Source organism: Mobula hypostoma, chromosome X2 (genome assembly GCF_963921235.1).
Source record: "Mobula hypostoma chromosome X2, sMobHyp1.1, whole genome shotgun sequence".
NCBI lineage: Eukaryota > Metazoa > Chordata > Chondrichthyes > Myliobatiformes > Myliobatidae > Mobula > Mobula hypostoma.
Genome location: NC_086129.1, coordinates 24,289,420 through 24,307,972, shown reverse-complemented (window position 1 = coordinate 24,307,972; position 18,553 = coordinate 24,289,420). Strand labels below are relative to the sequence as shown.

General features: G+C 41.2%; 1 protein-coding gene across 1 annotated transcript in view; it reads right to left on the bottom strand.

The window, feature by feature from the left end:
• Positions 1-18,553, bottom strand: part of slc37a2 (solute carrier family 37 member 2) — an 80,390-nt gene that overhangs the window by 49,260 nt on the left and 12,577 nt on the right. The window contains exon 2 of the mRNA XM_063038693.1: positions 1,275-1,356. Coding sequence (XP_062894763.1) covers positions 1,275-1,356 — 82 coding nt within the window. The remainder of the gene's footprint in view (positions 1-1,274; positions 1,357-18,553) is intronic.

Sequence of the window (18,553 nt, the reverse complement as noted above, 5' to 3'; positions counted from 1 at the left end):
AGCTGCTCATTAAGCAATTATCTCATTTAGGAATTAACTCAGAAAACAATTAAAGCAAAAGGGAATTAAACACTTGACTACAGGAAGTCAAGATGGGATCAAACAGTGTCAGAGAAAATCAGGATCTGCACATTCACATAAAAATCTGCAAAAAAAAAAAAAAAAAAAATAGGTTCTGCATCCCCTCAGGTCTGCTCTTCCTCCAAGAGGACCACAACTTTGTCGGGTTTTGGAGGCTTACGTGCCCCAGTGGCCTGGAGAGCTATGTTGGCTGGGGTCAGAGCTTATGCTTTGGATCTTGGAAGGGTCACCCATGCCAAACACGTCAAAGGGTAGAGGACAGACCAAGAGTCTGTCCTCCAGGTTTGGCGGGGGTTCAGATCTGGCTAACGACCCTGACTGGTAAAACAAAACTGTCACGGAAACAGCAACGAAGAATCCTTCTACATCTGAGTGTGACAGTGTTCCTGAGTCTCCACCCCGGACTTGCATGACTGACAGCAGTGAAAACCCAGGGGGGAAGCTACTAATATGATGAAGGAAGCCCTGAACCCCGCCAGGAATGGAGGACCTTCATTGCTGCCCTAAATGCCAGCGGCGTAACGGGCAGTGAGTAAGTAGGCCTGCTCTCACTCCAAAAGATCACTAATCCTCAAAGTCACTTTCCCAGAAAATTCCCTCATCTTCTTCAATTCCTAGAATCCAAAAATCTGATTCCTGCCTTAAGCAACCACTGTCCTCCAAGAATTCCAAAGGTTGTCAATTTTGAATAAAAGAACATCTACTTTCTTATGCTCGTTTAGGCAATGTGTTCATCACTAGCTAGACCTTCATTTATTGCTCATTCCTGATTGCTCCTGAATAGAGTAGTTTACTCGGTTTCTTCAGAAGACAGTTAAAAGTCAACCACATTGCTTAAGGTCTGGATTGAGATATAGACCTGACTGCACAAGGATGATAGGTCTCCTGAAGGAGATCAGTAGTTCCAGGGTCACCTTGTTGAATAATTATTTTATATTTCCCAGATGGACGGCTTGTTCACCTTCAGATCAAAATTCCAGATCTCCAGCCAGTAATTAAACCACTATTCCTCTGTACAACCATTGGCACTAAATGGCCCTGTATCTGGAAACCATGACTTAATTCTAGAAGGCCAGGCTTCAGTTTCTCTACTGGTTGTGGCTTTATTGAATGTCTGAAGCTTATGTTGATGGGCAAAGTGTTTCTCCCAATTGCTTTCATAGCCCTCCTCCCTCACCCTATCATTTACATACCTTGACTATGCTGATGGGCTTGCGAGACAAGTGGTAACTGGCATAAAACAGGAAGGTCAGCATCAGAATGAAGCCACGGTACCTGGAAAAAGATAAGGCTGTTTTTAAATTAGATTCCAAAAAGAGTATGCGTGGTGCCCAGTCGCAGAGCAATGACAAGGCCCACTGACCAACGACTGATGGGGTGGTACTGCTACAGTGTCCAAGTTCAAACATGTGCCATATTTGATCACTGTTTTTGGGAGTTCCATTGAAATAGGTACACACTGGTGCAGGGAGAGCAAAGGGTGATAAGCCTAGAAATGGCACACTTGTATCTATAACTTAGTGTAATGCTCAGTTCCATGAATGCAAAGGGATGCCCCCAATACACACCTAAAGACAGAGCTCCATTTCTCTACTTACAAGAGATTGGAGATACTGGATTCTGATGCAGAGTCTTCATATGAAATGTCAGCCACCTCTTTCAGATCCTGCCTGACCCCTCAAGTTTTTCCAGCAGCTTATTGTTGTTTCAGGTGATTCCAGCATCTGCAGCCTCATGCCTCCATTCATCTTAGATCCAGTAAAACTGTTCTCAAAGGAACTGGACAAACTTCGAGACATACTGTATTTTGAGTTTCTCCCCGTTTCAATTTGCCAAGAAGCATAAAGCATTCCATCTTATCCAGAGGAAGGAGCGAATCACAGCAGCTGTCTGATTCCTCACAACACCACACATCAGTCTCCAATTCCTCAACTACACGAGCCAGCTTGGATGAAGAGTGAAGAATATCTCTCACTTATAACTCGGCAGAATTTGACTGCTGAACAAATGGAGGAGGAAACTTTAAACAAATGCAACCACCTACACTCAAGTAATCACCACTGCAGGCTTCATTTAGGAAAAGTCTAGACATTAGCAACCACAAATAAATAGACAACATAACAACATATCAACCAAAACTGCTGCATCAAGTAACTCATACTCCACACTGTTATGTCAAACAACAACAGTCAGGTACATTAGTTTTATACCCAAGGGTATTTAGTGGTAGATTAATGTTAATTCCATTTAAGTCCCAGCTTTGCACCAAGGGATACAACGTTAGCCTTTTTCACCAACTTTGTCATGAAAGGACAGGGCTGAAAGACCAAGTTTTGCTCCAAACCTACAAATACACGCCCCTTATAAACTTGCGCAAAACCCTTCAGGGGTTTGGCTCTGGATGGCAGCAACACCCAATTCCTTTGAGAACTGCTTCAATGGATCTAGAACAGTGTTAAGAATGGTCAGGCTTTGACTTGGGAGGCTACAGCAAGAACACATGGCAGCCAAAGGTGCTGAGTCTTTTGGGGTCATTTAGTTAATTGTAGGGCTTAAGCTTAAGAAGTTAGAGTTAAAGGTATAATAAATGTAGGCAGGGTGATAATTAAGGAAGTGAAAAGCCCCTACTGTGAGATGTGGGATTGCAGGGTACCTAACAGTCTCCCTGATGGTTACATCTGTTGTAAGTGCACCCAACTTCAGCTCCTGACTGGCAAGGTCAAGGATGGAGCTGGATGCACTCAGGGCCATCCAGGAGGCTGGAAACCCCACAGATGAGACTCTTACTGAGGTGGTCACACCCAGAGTGCAGGGTTCAGATAGTAGGTGTGTGACCACCAGGAGAAGTAAAGGAAGTAAGCAGTCAGTGCAGGGCTCCCCTGTGGCCAGTCCCCTCAGCGACAAGTACACTCCTTTGGATAATGCTGGGTGGGGGCAGGGGGTGGGGGGTGAATTATCAGGGCACAACAGCAGCAGCCAGGTCCGTGGCACTGTGATGGGCTCCAAGGCTCAGCAGGAAAGGGTAAAGTCAAGTACTGTGATAGTGGTAGGAATAAAGCAAGTGATCTTTTAGGGCAGTTAGGAACTCACAGGTATGACGTGGTGGGCATCATTGAGTCATGGCAGAAAGACAATCACAGTTGGGAGCTTAACATTCAAGGCTAGACATTGTATCAAAAGGACAGACAGGTAGGTAGAAGGGGTGGAGTAGCTCTGTTGGTAAAACATGAAATCAAATCCTTTGAAAGAGATGACATAGGATCAGAAGACGTAGAATCCTTCTAGATAGAGCTAAGAAACTGCAAAGGTAAAAAGATGCTGATGGGAGGTGTATACAGGCCTCCAAACAGTAACCAAGATGTGGGACACAAGCTACAACAGGAGACAGAAAAGGCATGTAAAAAGGGCCATGCATATGCAGGTAGATTGGGAAAATCAGGATGGTACAGGATCCCTTGAGAAGCAATTTGTAGAATGCCTATGATAGGGGTAGGCAACCTACGGCCCACGGGCCAGATCCGGCCCGTGGAAGTATTTTGACCAGCCCACGAGCGAGTTTTCCTTGTTCTGAGTGTTTCGCGCGACCACACTGATGGACATGCATGGCGTTTTGTTAACTGGCCCCAGGTTCCGTTTTGTTCCAAACCAAACACTGGTATATACGAATGACAGGAAGGCAGACTACCTTATTAATATGTATGAGATACTCTCTGTGCACGCGCAGGTTTTCAGATGGGATCATGCAAATTTGTAAACAGAAACAGCGTCACTGTGTTTTAACAAGAAATCCACACTAAATATCCAGATACTTACATGTGCTATGATAATTGTTGAATAACTCGCATTTTGAAATAAAATCGAAGAAAAAAATTCCAATGGCAATGAATGCAAAAACGCAGGAAGGTAGACACTGAGTGCCAAAATTTCCAAGACACTTGGACACTAGATTACTTCTTCATTGAGCAAGCTGGGAAACCAGTTTGTCTCATTTTCCTAGAAAATGTTGCTGTGAAGAAGGTGGCAAATATCAGGTGACATTACGAGACCCGCCATAGTGGAAATTTTAACAAGTTTACTGCGCAAGCAAGGAAGGATGAATTTGAGCGAATGAAGGCTAGTTTCGGAAAACAAACGTCATTTTTTGCCAAGAAAAGTAGTGAAAATGAAGGAAATACCCATGCCAGCTATGAAGTCTCAAAACGTATTGTCTCCCAAAAGTGGACACTCAGAAAATCAGAAATTTTTCAAATGGAATTGATTGAGATGCAGTGCGACGACATATTGAGATCGAAATTTCATTCTGAAGATGTGTCAGAGCTTGACTTCTATAGAAAATATATTCATCCAAATGGGAAATATCCTAACTTAGTGGACCATGCAAAAAAGATAGCATCATTGTTTGGCAGCACTTATCTGCGTGAGCAATTATTTTCAAAAATGAAGCACACCAAGAACCATTTGAGAACAAGATTGACTGATGCCCATCTGGATAATGTCTTGCTCTTGGCATCAACAAAACTGACACCCAATATTGAGAAGCTTTCAAGCAACAAACAGCATCAAGTTTCACATTGATTTATCAACTGTTTGCATTAAAAAAAAATTTTATTATACTTAATTTACCACCATTCAATGCATCATGTTCATACATTTTATGTTTAAAGATTCTTTGTGTCCTTTTAATAGATTCAAAAGATGCCTTAATTGAAATAAATTGCAACTAAACTGAGTTCTTTGACTACTAACTGGCATCCTTGGTTAAGCACAAATGATTTTCTAGCATGCGTTATTCATTAATTTGAGGCAAAACATAACTAGACGTATTTAAATGGATAATTCCCATATTTCAAGTTTTAATGGCATTTATCTGCCCCCCCCCCCATCCACTCATTAACACGTGATCCGGCCCACAGAGGCAAAAAGGTTGCCGACCCCTGGCCTATGAGATGGCTTTTTAGAGCAGCTTGTGGTCGAGTCCACCAGGGAAAGGCAATTCGGGATTGGGTGTTGTGTAATGAACCAGATTAGATTAGAGAGCTTAAGGTAAAGGAACCCTGAGAAGACAGTGATCATAATGTGATAGAATTCACTTTGCAGTATGAGAGCGAGAAGATAAAGTCAGATATATCAGTATTACAAATGGAGTAAAGGGAATTACGGAGACACGAGAGAGGAGCTGGCCAAAGTTGATTGGAAGGTAACACTAGCAGGGATGACAGAATGGCAATGGCTGGAACTTCTGTGGGCAATCCAGAAGATACAGGATAGATACATTCTAAAGATGAGGGAGTATTCTGAAGGGATGATGAGGCAACACTGCTAACAAGGGATGTCAAAGATAGCATAAAAACAAAAGAGAAGGGATATAATATAGCAGCTCCTAGAGGACCACAACTTTTTCATGGCTTGGAGGCTTATGTGCCTGAATGACCCAGAGAGCTATGCTGGTTGGAGTCAGGGCTTTATGCTTTGGCTCTTAGTAGAGTCATCTGTGCCAAACAGGTCAAAGGGTAGAGTTCAAGTGGTCCACTGGCACTGCAGGTTCAGGGTTCAGAATCCTGACTGAACACACAAAACTGTTGCAGAAACAGCAGTGAAGAATCCTTCTACATCTGTGTGCGACAGTATTCCCGAGTCTCCACCCGGGATTTGCTTAGCTGACAGTCGTGAAAACTGAGAGGAAGCTACTAGCATGATGTAGGTATCCCTGAACACTGCTAAAACCAAGAGCAAAATTGCTTTCTGGAAATGAAGGAGCTTCATTACTGCCTTAAACACCAGTGGTGTGACAGGCAGGAAGCAAGTATAATAGAGTACAAATCAATGGGAAGTTAAAGAATTGGGTAGCTTTTAAAAACCAAAAGGCAACTAAAAAAATCCATGAAGACGGAAAAGATGCACTATGAAGGTAACTAGCTAATAATATCAAAGAGGATATCAAAAGATTTTTCAGATATATAAAGAGTAAAAGGGAGGAAAGAGTGGATATTGGACCACTGGAAAATGACACTAGAGAGGTACTAATGGGGATCAAGGAAACAGCAGAAGAACTTAAGTATTTTGCATCAGTTTTCAGGGCAGAAGACACACGCAGCATGTCAAGAATTTGAGCACATCAGCCTGCAGAAGTGAGTGCAGTTGCTGTTACGAAGGAGTTGTTGTTTGGGAAGCTGAAAGGTCTGAAGGTAGATGTGAAGTACGTGGCCTACACTGCAGGCTACTGAAAGAGTTGGCTGAACAGATTCTGGAGGCATTGGTAATGATCTTTCAATAATCAATAGATTCCAGAATGGTTCCAGGGGACCAGAAAATTGCAAATGTCACTCCACACACTGAGAAGGGAAAGAGGCAGAAGGAAGGAAATTATAGGCCAGTTAGCCTGACTTCAGTGGTTGGGAAGATGTCAGAGTCCATTATTGAGGAGGAGGATTTGGGGCACTTGAAGGCACATGATAAAATAGGCCAAAGTTAGTATGGTTACTTCGAGGAGAAATCTTGCCTGACAAATTTGTTGGGAGTTCTTTGAGGAAATAATAAGCAAGACAGACAAAGGAGAGTCAGTGGATGTTGCTAACTTGGATTTTCAGAAGGCATTTGACAAGGTGCCACATATGAGGCTACTTATCAAGATAAAAGCCCAAGATATTACAGGGAAGATACTTGCGTAGATAGAAGTTTTGCTGACTGGCAGGAGGCAGAGTGGGAATAAAGGGGGCCTTTTCTGGTTGGCTGCCCGTGACTAGTGTTCCTTGGGGTCTGTGTTGGGACCAATTGACATATAATATAAAATAATGATTTGGCTGACAGAATTGATGGCTCTGTGGCCAAGTTTGCAGATGATACAAAGATAGGTGGAGGGGCAGGTAGTGTTGAGGATTCAGGGAGTCTGAAGAAACACTTGAACAGATTGGGAGAAAGGGCAAAGAAGTGGCAAATGGAATATAGTGTAGGAAAGTGTACGGTCATGCACTTTGATAGAAGGAATAAAGGCATAAACTATTTTCTAAACAGGTAGAAAATTCAAAAATCAGAGGTGCCAAGGGACATGGGAGTCCTTGTGCAGGATTCACTACAGGTTAACTTGCAGGTTGAGCTGATGGCAAGGAAGGCAAATGCAGTGTTAGCATTCATTTCGAGAGGACTAGGATTTTAAAAAAAGCAAGGATGTAATGCTGAGGCTGAATAAGGCATTGGTCAGATCACACTTGGAGTATTGAGAGCAGTTTTGGGCCCCTCGTTTTAGAAAGGATGTGCCAATATTTGAGAGAGTCCAGAGGAGGTTCACTAAAATGATTCTGGGAACAAAAGGGTTAACATGTGGGAGGCGTTTGATGGCTCTGGGCCTGTACTCACTGGAGTTAGAAGAATGGGTGGGGGGGGGGGGAATCTCACTGAAACCCACTGAATATTGAAAGGCCTGGACAGAGTGGATGTGGACGATGGGCCAAATGGCCTAATTCTGCACCTACGTCTTATGGCTACGGTCTTAACACAGTGGCACGGGAATTAGATGAACATATATTGCTGACCTCGTTCCGGCACCTTACCCTATATATACACAGCTGCAAGAGAAAGTTTGTAACTAGTTGCAATTACCTGGTTTTCTGCATTAATTACTCAAAAAGGTGGTCTGATCTTCATCTGAGTCACAATAATAGACAAACACAATCTGCCTGAACTAATAACAAAAACAATTGTACTTTTCATATCTTTATATAATACATTGTTTAATCATTCACAGTCCAGGTTGGAAAAAGTACGTGAACCCTTGTACTTAATAACTGGTAGAACCTCCTTTAGCAGCAATAATCTCCACCAAATGTTTACTGTAGCTGCTGATCAGACTGGCAAAATGGCGAGGAGGAATTTTAGACCATTCCTCCACACAAAACTGTTTCAGTTCTTCAATATTTCAAGGATAGCTTGCATGAATAGCTCTCTTCAGGTCATGCCACAGCATCTTAATTGGGTTTACATCTGGACTGACTTGGCCATTCCAAAACACAGTTTTTCTTCTTTTTAAATGATTCTGCTGTTGAATTACTCCTGTCTTTTGGATCATTGTCTTGTTGCATTATCCAACTTCTATTAAGCTTCAGGTGATAGACCACTAACCCTGGCATGCTGAAAAATGTCTTGATAAAATTTTGAATTCATTGTTCCCTCAATGATTGCAAGCTGCCCAGCCCCTAATGCAGCAAAGCAGCCCCAAACCATGATGCTCCTTCCACCATGCTTCACAGTTGGGATGAGGTTTTGGTGTTGGTGTGCAGTGCCCTTTTCCCTCCTAACGTATCAGTGTCCATTTCTGCCAAAAAGTGTTCAACTTCTTCTAAGGTCCTTTGAGAGTTGTTTTGATCCAGGCATAGTGCACATAAACAAATCTTTCTCGAGAAGAACAGGCTCTGTCAGTCTAGGCTGTAATTGTTTAAATGGGTACTCTGTAATGACGAGAAGTAGTACAATTGTTTGTGTGTTCTTAGTTGAGGTAGATTGTGTTTATCTATGGATGAAGATCAGACCACATGTTATGAGTAATCGATGCAGAAAACCAGGTAATTGCAAAGGACCAAACTTTTTTCTTGCAATTGTATGTCCTTGATGGCTGGTGCCAGTAGTGCACTGGGCAGTTTTAACTACCCTCATAGATAAAAGTTAATAGGATGCAAGGAGTTGATAATTAACTATTATCTTTCATGCTTTAGGAAGTCTTTTTAAGATCAGCTTCTTAAAACACTAAAAACAGTACTCAAGGGAGATCATTTATCAATTACAAAAAAAAGCTTTTAAATTAAAAAGGCATTTGCGAAAATCAGAACTAGAAAGCAAATTACATCATAATTGGTTGGAAGAGCACCAGGACTGGTACAGCTGTGCACAAAAGTTTGTGATCAAGCCTGAAATGATAAAGAATGATGAACGTGTTGGATAGTTTACAGTCACAGTTAGAACATGGCCCTGGAGACCATAGATACCCTCAACCACATGTGCGACTCAGTTGCCATGTTGCTTACAGAGACAATGCTCCCAGAGCCAGAACAATACAGTCAGCTGTAATGAGGCACTTCTCAATCTCAGTTTTTCTGCTCTCAAAATAACAAGTGCAGGCAAAATTGACATCACAAGAATACCACTGATGCAGACTTCTTATTGCTGAACAGACATTACTTGAGGTTAGGACCAACTGGTGGATAACACATCAATTACAGGTTTTTTTTAAAAAATGCCCCCTTGAAAACGTCAAAAGGGCATTGATGTAAATTACATAGTAAAATAAAGGAGTCATGGGAATAATTGCACAAATAATCAGTATTCTTTATATCAGCAAAATTCAGATGTCATATTAAATTCAAGTCAGCAACCTTATTTTGGAAATTACTGTAACAGAGAAAAAAAAGGAACTAGACAGTATTACCCGATAAATAGGAAATCATTATGCAAGTATTTGGAGTCAAGTAATTAATGCAACCTAATCTATTGTGACATTAACCATAACAGATAAAGGAAAAAAAGAGACAACTAGATTGGGGAAAACCACAGTGTTAAATGTAAATGGACAAGTTTCACATATCAGAGGACAATCTGGTCTCCTGGAAATCACACAAGTTGTCCAGTTTTAATTCAGTAAAGATAAAATATGTGAGCAAACCCCCAAATTCTGCCAGTTTACTCAGAAGAGAGATTACAAGTCATTTCTAGATCCCAATCCAGTCACTGGCACTACAAGTTAATGTGCATTCCTGAGTTATAAATGGGACATAATCTACAATGCCTATAAAAAGTAATCAAAATTTAGCTTTATTTAACTCTGAGCAACAGAAAAAGACTCTTACGTGTCAAAGTAATCCCTACAAAGTGATCTAAATTAATTACAAATATAAAACACAAAATAATTGATTGCACAAGTATTCACCCCCTTTAATATGACACACCAAATCATCACTGGTGCAGCCAATTGATTTCAGAAGTCACAAAATTAGTTAAATGCAGATCACCTGTGTGCAGTCGAGGTTTTTCAATAGATTGTAGTAAAAATACACCCGTTTTTGGAAGATCCAACTTTTGGTGAGTCAGTATCCTGGCAAAAACTACACCATGAAGACAATAAGGACACTCTAAGCAACTCCATGAAAAGGTTATTGAAAAGCACAAGTCAGGAGATGCATACAAGAAAGTTTCTAAGTGGCTGAATATCCCTTGGAGTCCAGTTAAGTCAATCATCGAGAAACAGAAAGGATATGGCACAGCTGTAAATCTGCTTAGAGCAGGCTGTCCTCAAAAACCGAGTGACTGTGTAAAAAGGGGACGAGTGAGGGAGGCTACCAAGAGACCTATGACAACTCTGGAGGAGTTACAAGCTTCAGTGGCTGAGATGGGAGAGACTGCACATACAACAACTGTTGCCCGGGTGCTTCACCAGTTGCAGCTTTATGGGAGAGTGGCAAAGAGAAAGCCACTGTTGAAAAAAATTCACATGAAATCTCAACTAGAGTTTGTCAGAAGGCATGTGGGAGACACTGAAGTCAGCTGGAAGAAGGTTCTATGGTCTGATAAAAACCAAAATTGAGCTTTTTGGCCATCAGACTAAATCCTATGTTTGGTATTAAGTCAAACACCACACATCATCAAAAACACAAACAGGGAAATCCTGGAGGAAAGCATGATGTAGTCTGTAAAGAGAACTGCAACTTGGGAGAAGATTTGTTTTCCAACAAGACAGTGACCCCAAGCATAAAGCCAAAGCTACACAGGACTGGCTTAAAAACAAAGTTAATGTCCTGGAGTGGCCAAGTCAGAGTCTAGACCTCAATCCAATTGAGAATTTGTGGGTGGACTTGAAAAGGGCTGTTCACTCATGATTCCCATGTAATCTGACAGAGCTTGAGCACTTTTGTACAGAAGAATGGGGAAAAATTGCAGTGTCCAGATAGAGCTGATAGAGACCTATCCACACAGACTCAAGGCTGTAATTGCTGCCAAAGGTGAACCTACAAAATACTGACTTGAAGGAGGCGAATAAGTACACAATCAATTATTGTTTTATATTTGTAATTTCAATCACTTTGTAGAGATGTGTTTTCTCATGAAAGAGTCTTTTATTTCCTCTGATCAGTGTTAAAAAAAGCCAAATTAAACCCACTGACTCAATGTTGTAAAACAATAAAACATGAAAACTTCCACAGGGAGGGTGAATACTTTTTTCTATAGGCACTGTGATTTCAGCAAGGTACCGATATAGCACTAAACTATCAAAAAATGTAGCAACTTCTCCATTCCTTAGGAAAGTGGAAATTGAAATACCATTCAGTGGTGGGAACATTAATAATACTGTATTAGTGTGCATCTGACCACTTCAATGGTGTTGTCCAGATTATTCCTTCCCATTTTCTAGTCTATACATCCAGTCTTGTACAGTACATCAGAAGTGTACGTTTACTGTCATAGGCATACATACCCAGGGTATAATTGTCATGGAACCAACCTCTTTGCAGCAGCAGCACAGTACATTACAAACTTAAACATAGATTAGATATAACTGGTGTAACCAGGTGACTGTTGAATATCATTTTTTAATTGTTAAAGCGCACTTGTGTATTTACTCTGGTAATGCTAAAATAGCTGTCTGTGCCTTTGAGAAAATGGTGACGCCATTATGTACGTGTAGAGTAGAAAGAAGAGTTACAATGTTCCAGAAAGAACTTTGAGTGCTGGTTGTATGGTGAGGAAAGGTGAATAATATTTACTAATATCCATACACTTGTTTGTCAAATTACCATTATTCTAGATTTACATTGTTTACATGTGGATGCTTTAGATTTTCATGAGTAAGGTATCGGCACTGGATAGCGTGGTTGTACGGAGTTCCTCATCAGCCAAGTAGGTTAGTCTTTCTATTAATTCAACTACAAGGCAATATATTGTAAGTTTATTTTTGCCTTACTTTGTTTCATGACCGAATGTGTTCTCCTCACTCATGATACTCTGTTCGCGTATCATGAGTGAGGAGAACTCATTTCAGGGTCTAGCCTATAATTGTTTGGAAATTAAGCACGTGTGCCAAAGTGAGTATCTCTTAGTTAAGATAGGATGTATTTATTCATATTTTTTGATGTGTACAAGGTTGGTAGGATTCTAATGTTTGTATAGAATTGCCTCTACATTGGTTTTGTATATTCATACTGCATACGTAACTAGTTGGTACACAAGGGTGTGGACTGAAATTAAACAGATTGTAACAGCAGGAACTGTTTCTTTTAAATTCATTTTATTTTGACACCCTCTTTCTGTATTAAACATCTAAAATATATAAAGGAATTAAAGACCCAAAAAGTATGTTGTCCTGCGTGTTCCCCCGCCCCCCCCTCACCTGAGGAATTGAGGATATAAAAAAAAACATTTTGAACCTATGTAACCTCTGGCTAAAAGAATAATTGGGACTGAACAGAAATTTTTGAACTGAAGTAAACTCTGTCTTCAGCAGTTAGCGAAAACCAGCTTATACTGGTTCCCTTTTGCGGAGACACATTGGGAATTTAATAAATAATACATTATACCTTTGTTTGAGTTGGGGGGGGAAGACTCACCAATGAGGACAGGAATGAACATCTGTCTGTAATTAAGTCAGGGCCTTGCAAAGGGAATAACTGATAAGGACTACACAGTACATCCATCTGTAATCAAACCTTGATTTAGCAGACTCTCTTATCTAAGTAATTAAGTTTTGCACCAACAGACTTGGTGGGTGTACCAGTTCTAATAACAGCTTGCAATAGTAATGTATGGGGCTTACTATGTATAAATATACGGCTGTAACCTGACTAAAGGAGTCCACTTGTCAGAAGGTGGCAGGGCTTGCGTGCCTTCCCTTTGACAGCTGGGTCTCAAACTCCTGCAGGAGAGTGCACAATAAACTGTGGTGACAATAAGAAATTGGTCTCCCAAATTTTATTCAGATTCGACTTTAACAACCAGGCTACAAAACTAGTATGACAAAAAAAATTAAACAACTTTAGTGCAAGTTGAGGGAAAGAAGACGTGCAAACATAGAAAATATAAAACAACTTGAATTAAATGTGGTAATATTTCACCATTAAGACTTTTTACCACAACAGGCAAAGATAATTCTGCCTTTTCCCTCACAGATAATACATGGCCTGCTGAGTGTTTCTAGCATTTTCTGTATGTATTTTATGATTCTCACAGTCGTGATGAAACAGGATGAGATTGAGGTAATTTCCTTCGGAACAGAGATAGCAGAGGGAAGCCTTAAAGTGAAATGCAGGGAAGTTACAAGAGGCCTAATTTGGTGGTGGTGGGGGGAGTACCCTTCCTTTCCACCCATTACGGAGGGATCAATAAATACAGGATTAAAAAAATTTAACTTAAACTAATTGGTCAGATAAGAAAGGAAGATATACGAGGGGATGTCTAACATGCTGCCTGAAAGAAAATGTGAGTACAAGATCATTAGCCCATAGTCTGCTCTGCCATTCAATCATGGCCAACTTACCTTCCCCTCAACTCCCCTTTTGTTAAATAGCTAACCATCAATAAAATTTCTTATTAAAAGGCAGCAGAGTGATGCAACAATTAGCATTGCCACCTCACAGCTCTAGCTACGAAAGTTTGTTTTGGACTCTTGTGATTAGTGTGGAATTTGAATCCTAATAATCTGACTTTGCCTTTCCCTGCTGAGCCTCGGAGCCGGCCAGGGTACAACTGCCTGGCTTCTGCTATGCCAATAGGTCATTTCCCCAACACCCCCTCCCACCCCCAGCAGTATCCAGAGGGGTATACTTGTTGCTGAGGGGAATGGCCACAGGGGAAACTCTGCACTGACTGCTTGCTTCTCCTGGTGGTCACCCATCTACTGCATCTGAGGCCTGCACTCTGGGTGTGACCACCTTAGTAAAATTGTCATCAGTGAAGCTTTCAGCATCCCAGATGCTCCAGTTCCTTGACCTTATCAGTCAGGCATTGAAGCTAGGTGCATTTTCTGCAGATATAGTCATCAGGGAGACCACTTTTCAGGTACCCTGAAATTCCACATCTCACAGAAGGAGCATTCCATTACCTGAACTAGCATCCTGCCTACACTTGTTATGCCTCCAACTTCTCAAAACTAAGTTTGTGTCCGTGCCTGTTGAGACAAAGCCTGGCCACTCTAACACTATCCACTCACACAATGGCCACTCCAACAATTCCATCACAGAACAACCAGCTGAACCAGGTAAGCCCTCCACCACCCCATTGCTCCCTCTCCATACCAAGCTGACAGCCACCGTCATGCCATGTGTCACCCACACTCTGAGACCATGGGAAGATCATCCCTTTATAAAATTGCACTGGCCATGACTTGAGTGTTAGAAGCCTTGCCTTGGAGGCAGAAGCTGCAAGCTTAATTCCAGAAATCAGGTGCTAAATTTAGATGATGACCTCTCCTAGGGTATCAACGAAGAGCTGGAAGTTGCACCTACTATTAGGGCCTTTGTACTGCTCTTAATCAATAAGCATTCACGCTATAATATCATGTTTCCTACAATGAACTCACTGTAAAACGTGCCTTTCATAGTCTGAAATATCGGTAAAGCCTTCTATTAAAGTAGATGGGCAGACAATCATTGTTTCTGTTTGAAATTCAGAACAAACTACGTCACACTGCACTACAATCAGTCAGATGACTCCACTGTCCAAGAACAAGATCACAGGCAGCAACCGATGACTAGAAGCATACCACACCTTGGTAGGGCAAACACAGCTTACATCTTGTAGACACTGCCTCTTAAAGATTTTATTTCTTCACATGACACAGATAGATTTATTGATTCTTGTTTATTTTTCTCCTGCTATTTAACCTTGAGTGACTCAGGACTTAACTTGCAAGTACACACAAACTAAACCAGTACGATAACAATGTCATGAGATATCCTCTGATCATAATATACGAGGGGCGATTGATATGTTCGTGGCCTAAGGTAGGAGTCTATTTTAGAAGACCTAGCACATTTATTTTTCAACATAATCCCCTCCTACATTTACATACTTAGTCCAGTGGTCCTGGAGCATACAAATCTTGGACCTCTAGAGGTCAACTCAGTGATTATGCAGAAAGTTTGAGGTTAATAGCTCATCTCCCTCTACCTTAGGCCACGAACTTATCAATCACCCCTGCTGTGGACACTTTCTGGAGGTCCAAGATCCGTATGCTCCACGACCACTGGACTAAGTGTGTAAATGTAGGAGGGGACTGTGTTGGAAAATAAATGTACCAAGTTTTCTAAAATTGACTCCTTCTACCTTAGGCCACGAACTTATCAATCACCCCTCGTACTTTCAGATATTGGCTTGCTACACTGTTGAGGTAGGAAGTTGCATCTCTCCATGATTTCAAAGCCTGACTTCCTATGGTCGGGGATTCTAGGACAAGAGGGCACGATTTCAGGATTGAAGTATGTCCTTTAGAACTGAGATGAGGAGAAATTACTTTAGTCAGAGGGTGGTAAATCTGTGTGATTTGTTGCCATGAGCAGCTGTGGAGGCCAAGTCACTGGGTGCATTTAAGGCAGAGATAGATAGGTTCTTGATTAGCCAGGACATCAAAGGGTATGGGGAGAAAGCAGGGGAGTGGGGATGACTGGAAGAATTGGATCAGTCCATGATTGAATGGTGGAGCAGACTTGATGGGCCGAATGGCCCACTTCTGCCCCTATATCTTATGGACTGCCTTATTAAAGAGTCCTGTTACAGCAACCATCTAAAACGTAACTGGCAAGAGTGGGACTGATCCCAGCATCCCCTACAATCTTCAGAACAATCTGTGGTAGGATTTTTGTTTCTTATTAGTATTTGGCAAAAATAAAATCAGTGATTTTCTACTATCAATTAATAAAGATATCAATTTTTGCTCTTTTTTTAAATAAAAGCAGCTACCTGGGGGGGGGGGAGAGAGAGAGAATGCGGGGAGGAAAATAGATGGCCACAGGAAAATTTCTCTAATATTCCTTACAAGTACATCCTGCAAATGGAACTCATCGGCGGTCTTCATGCACCTTCTAAATCATTTGCTCCTCCTTCACATGCTAAACTGGCTTCATTCTATACTCCTGTCAAAAGAACTTACAGGTCATATAGAATCAGCACAATGCATAGCATCTCTACTTCTAAAGCCAATAAGAGTTCCAATTGCACCTGACCCCCCCCCCATCTATGCAAATACACATGAAAAAAATCTAATTCAATAAAAAAAACTATTTGCATTATGATAAATATTTGAGGATTTTGTAAGCAGAAAACAGAAAAATCACCTTGCAGTTATTAAACAAGAGAATCTTAACACCACAAAGAGGAACTGCATCTAGTTTGGCCCTGTACTGTTATATCAAGAGAAAAAAAATTGAAAATGGATTGGCAAGATAGAAAGGGAACAAAGCAATAGAAAAGGACCTAGATTCAAAATGCCAAGCAATGAACTTAAAACTACTTTATTCAGATAGCATAAGCATCAAGAGCACCTTAATAATTAAAATGATCATAGCAGACAGCTAAGCATTTACACAAGGATGAACAAACTGTGGGGGAGCGGTCACCTGGAGTTCAATTGCTAACATCAATTGTTGAGAATGACATGCACAGAGGTACAGTTTCACTACTGGGATTGTCCCTCAGGGTACCAACTTTTGGAAAAGATATCAAGGTGCAAATTTGCAAATAAGATGTGCAAATGTCATAGTGTGAGGAGTGGTGATAATGGGGAACTTCCACAACACAAATATTGGCTGGAATAGCAATAATCTATGGGTCAAAGAGGAGGAGAGGTGTTGGACCTGTGATCAGGAAAACTTTCTTGATCAGCTAGGTCACGAACAGCAAGCATTATCAGTAAGGGAAATGTTTAGAAAACTGCAATCATACTATCTTAAAGGTTTTAAAACAGCACTGGAAAAGAATACACATGGCTACCAAGTTAAATGTCAATTGGAGAAAGGTCAGTTTCAAAGTCATGAGACAGTTTTCGCCACAAAGTGGAAGCGAAGCTTGACAGGGAAAACTGTCACTGAACCATTCGAGGCATTTTCAGTCGGTTATGTTTCAGCTGCAAGACTAGACATAATCCTCATAAGTGAAAAGGTGCAGGTAAACTGAAACTAGAACTCCTTGAAAGATAAGACTGTAAAATAGAGCAGGAAAACAATCTTGCCAATCTCCATTTTCCTTGAATTTCCATAATCCAAAGGCCATTCCATCTTGGCCAAAAGAATTTATGGGCCCAATCAAGCCTACCAGGGCAGCAGCTCAGCAAACAACTGTTGGCTCCAGATCAATGTGCGTGGGATGAAGACAGCCCCAAGGTCAGATGCTGACACATCCAATCCTCATTTTGGCAGTTCAACCAAATAGCAAAGCACCAACTTGGTGGAGAGAGAGGCCAGGTGCAAACAGGTACAATGTTAGGGAGGGGCACACATTAACAATAATCTCATCTTATTTAAATAGGATATGTGCAAAATTGTTGCTAAGTTACTTTATAAATAAAGATAGCAAGATATAAATTAGTATTAAATATTTAATTTAATGTTAAACAGCAACTAATTTGATTAAATCAATTTGAATAAAAGTAAACTATTCATTTCTGGAGACTTTCATACAGCAGAAAGTTGTCAAAGGCTGGAAGGATGTTTGGGGCCTCAGAATACACCACTGCACCTTTTGGATCAGGCCCAGAATACCTGGACAAATGCACCCAGAGCAAATGCAGAAAGGCTGGTGGTAGGGAGAACAAGTATATCATTTGCATCATAAGACATAGGAGCAGAATTAGGCTATTCAGCCCATCAAGTCTGCTGTGCCATTACATCATGGCTGATTTATAATCCCCTTTCAGTCCCATTCTCCTGCCTTCTCCCTGTAACCTTTGATGCCCTTACTAATCAAGAGTCTATCAGCCTCCACTTTAAGTACACCCAATGACTTGTCCTCCATCTGCAGCAATGAATTTCACAGATTCACCACCCTCCAGCTAAAGAAATTCCTCTGTATCTCTATTCTAAATGGACGTCCCTCTAGTCTGACAGTGTGCCCTCTGGTCCTGGACTCACCCACTACAGGAAACATCCTCCCCAAATCCTCTACCAACATTCGATGGGTTCCCCCCCCCTTCTTCTGAACTCCAGTGAGTACAAGCCCAGAGCCATCAAATGCTCCCTGTGTGTTAACCCTTTCATTCCCAAAATTATTGTAGTGAACTTCCTCTCGACCCTCTCCAATGTCAGCACATCTTTTCTAAATAAGGGGCGCAAAACTGCTCAGAATCCTCCAACTGCTGTCTGACCAATACCTTATAAAGCCTCAGCATTACATCCTTGCTCTTAGTATTCTAATCCTCTAGAAGTGAATGCTAACATTGCATTTGCCTTCCTCACCACCGACTCAACCTGCAAATTAACCTTTAGGGAATCCTGCACGAGTCCCTTTG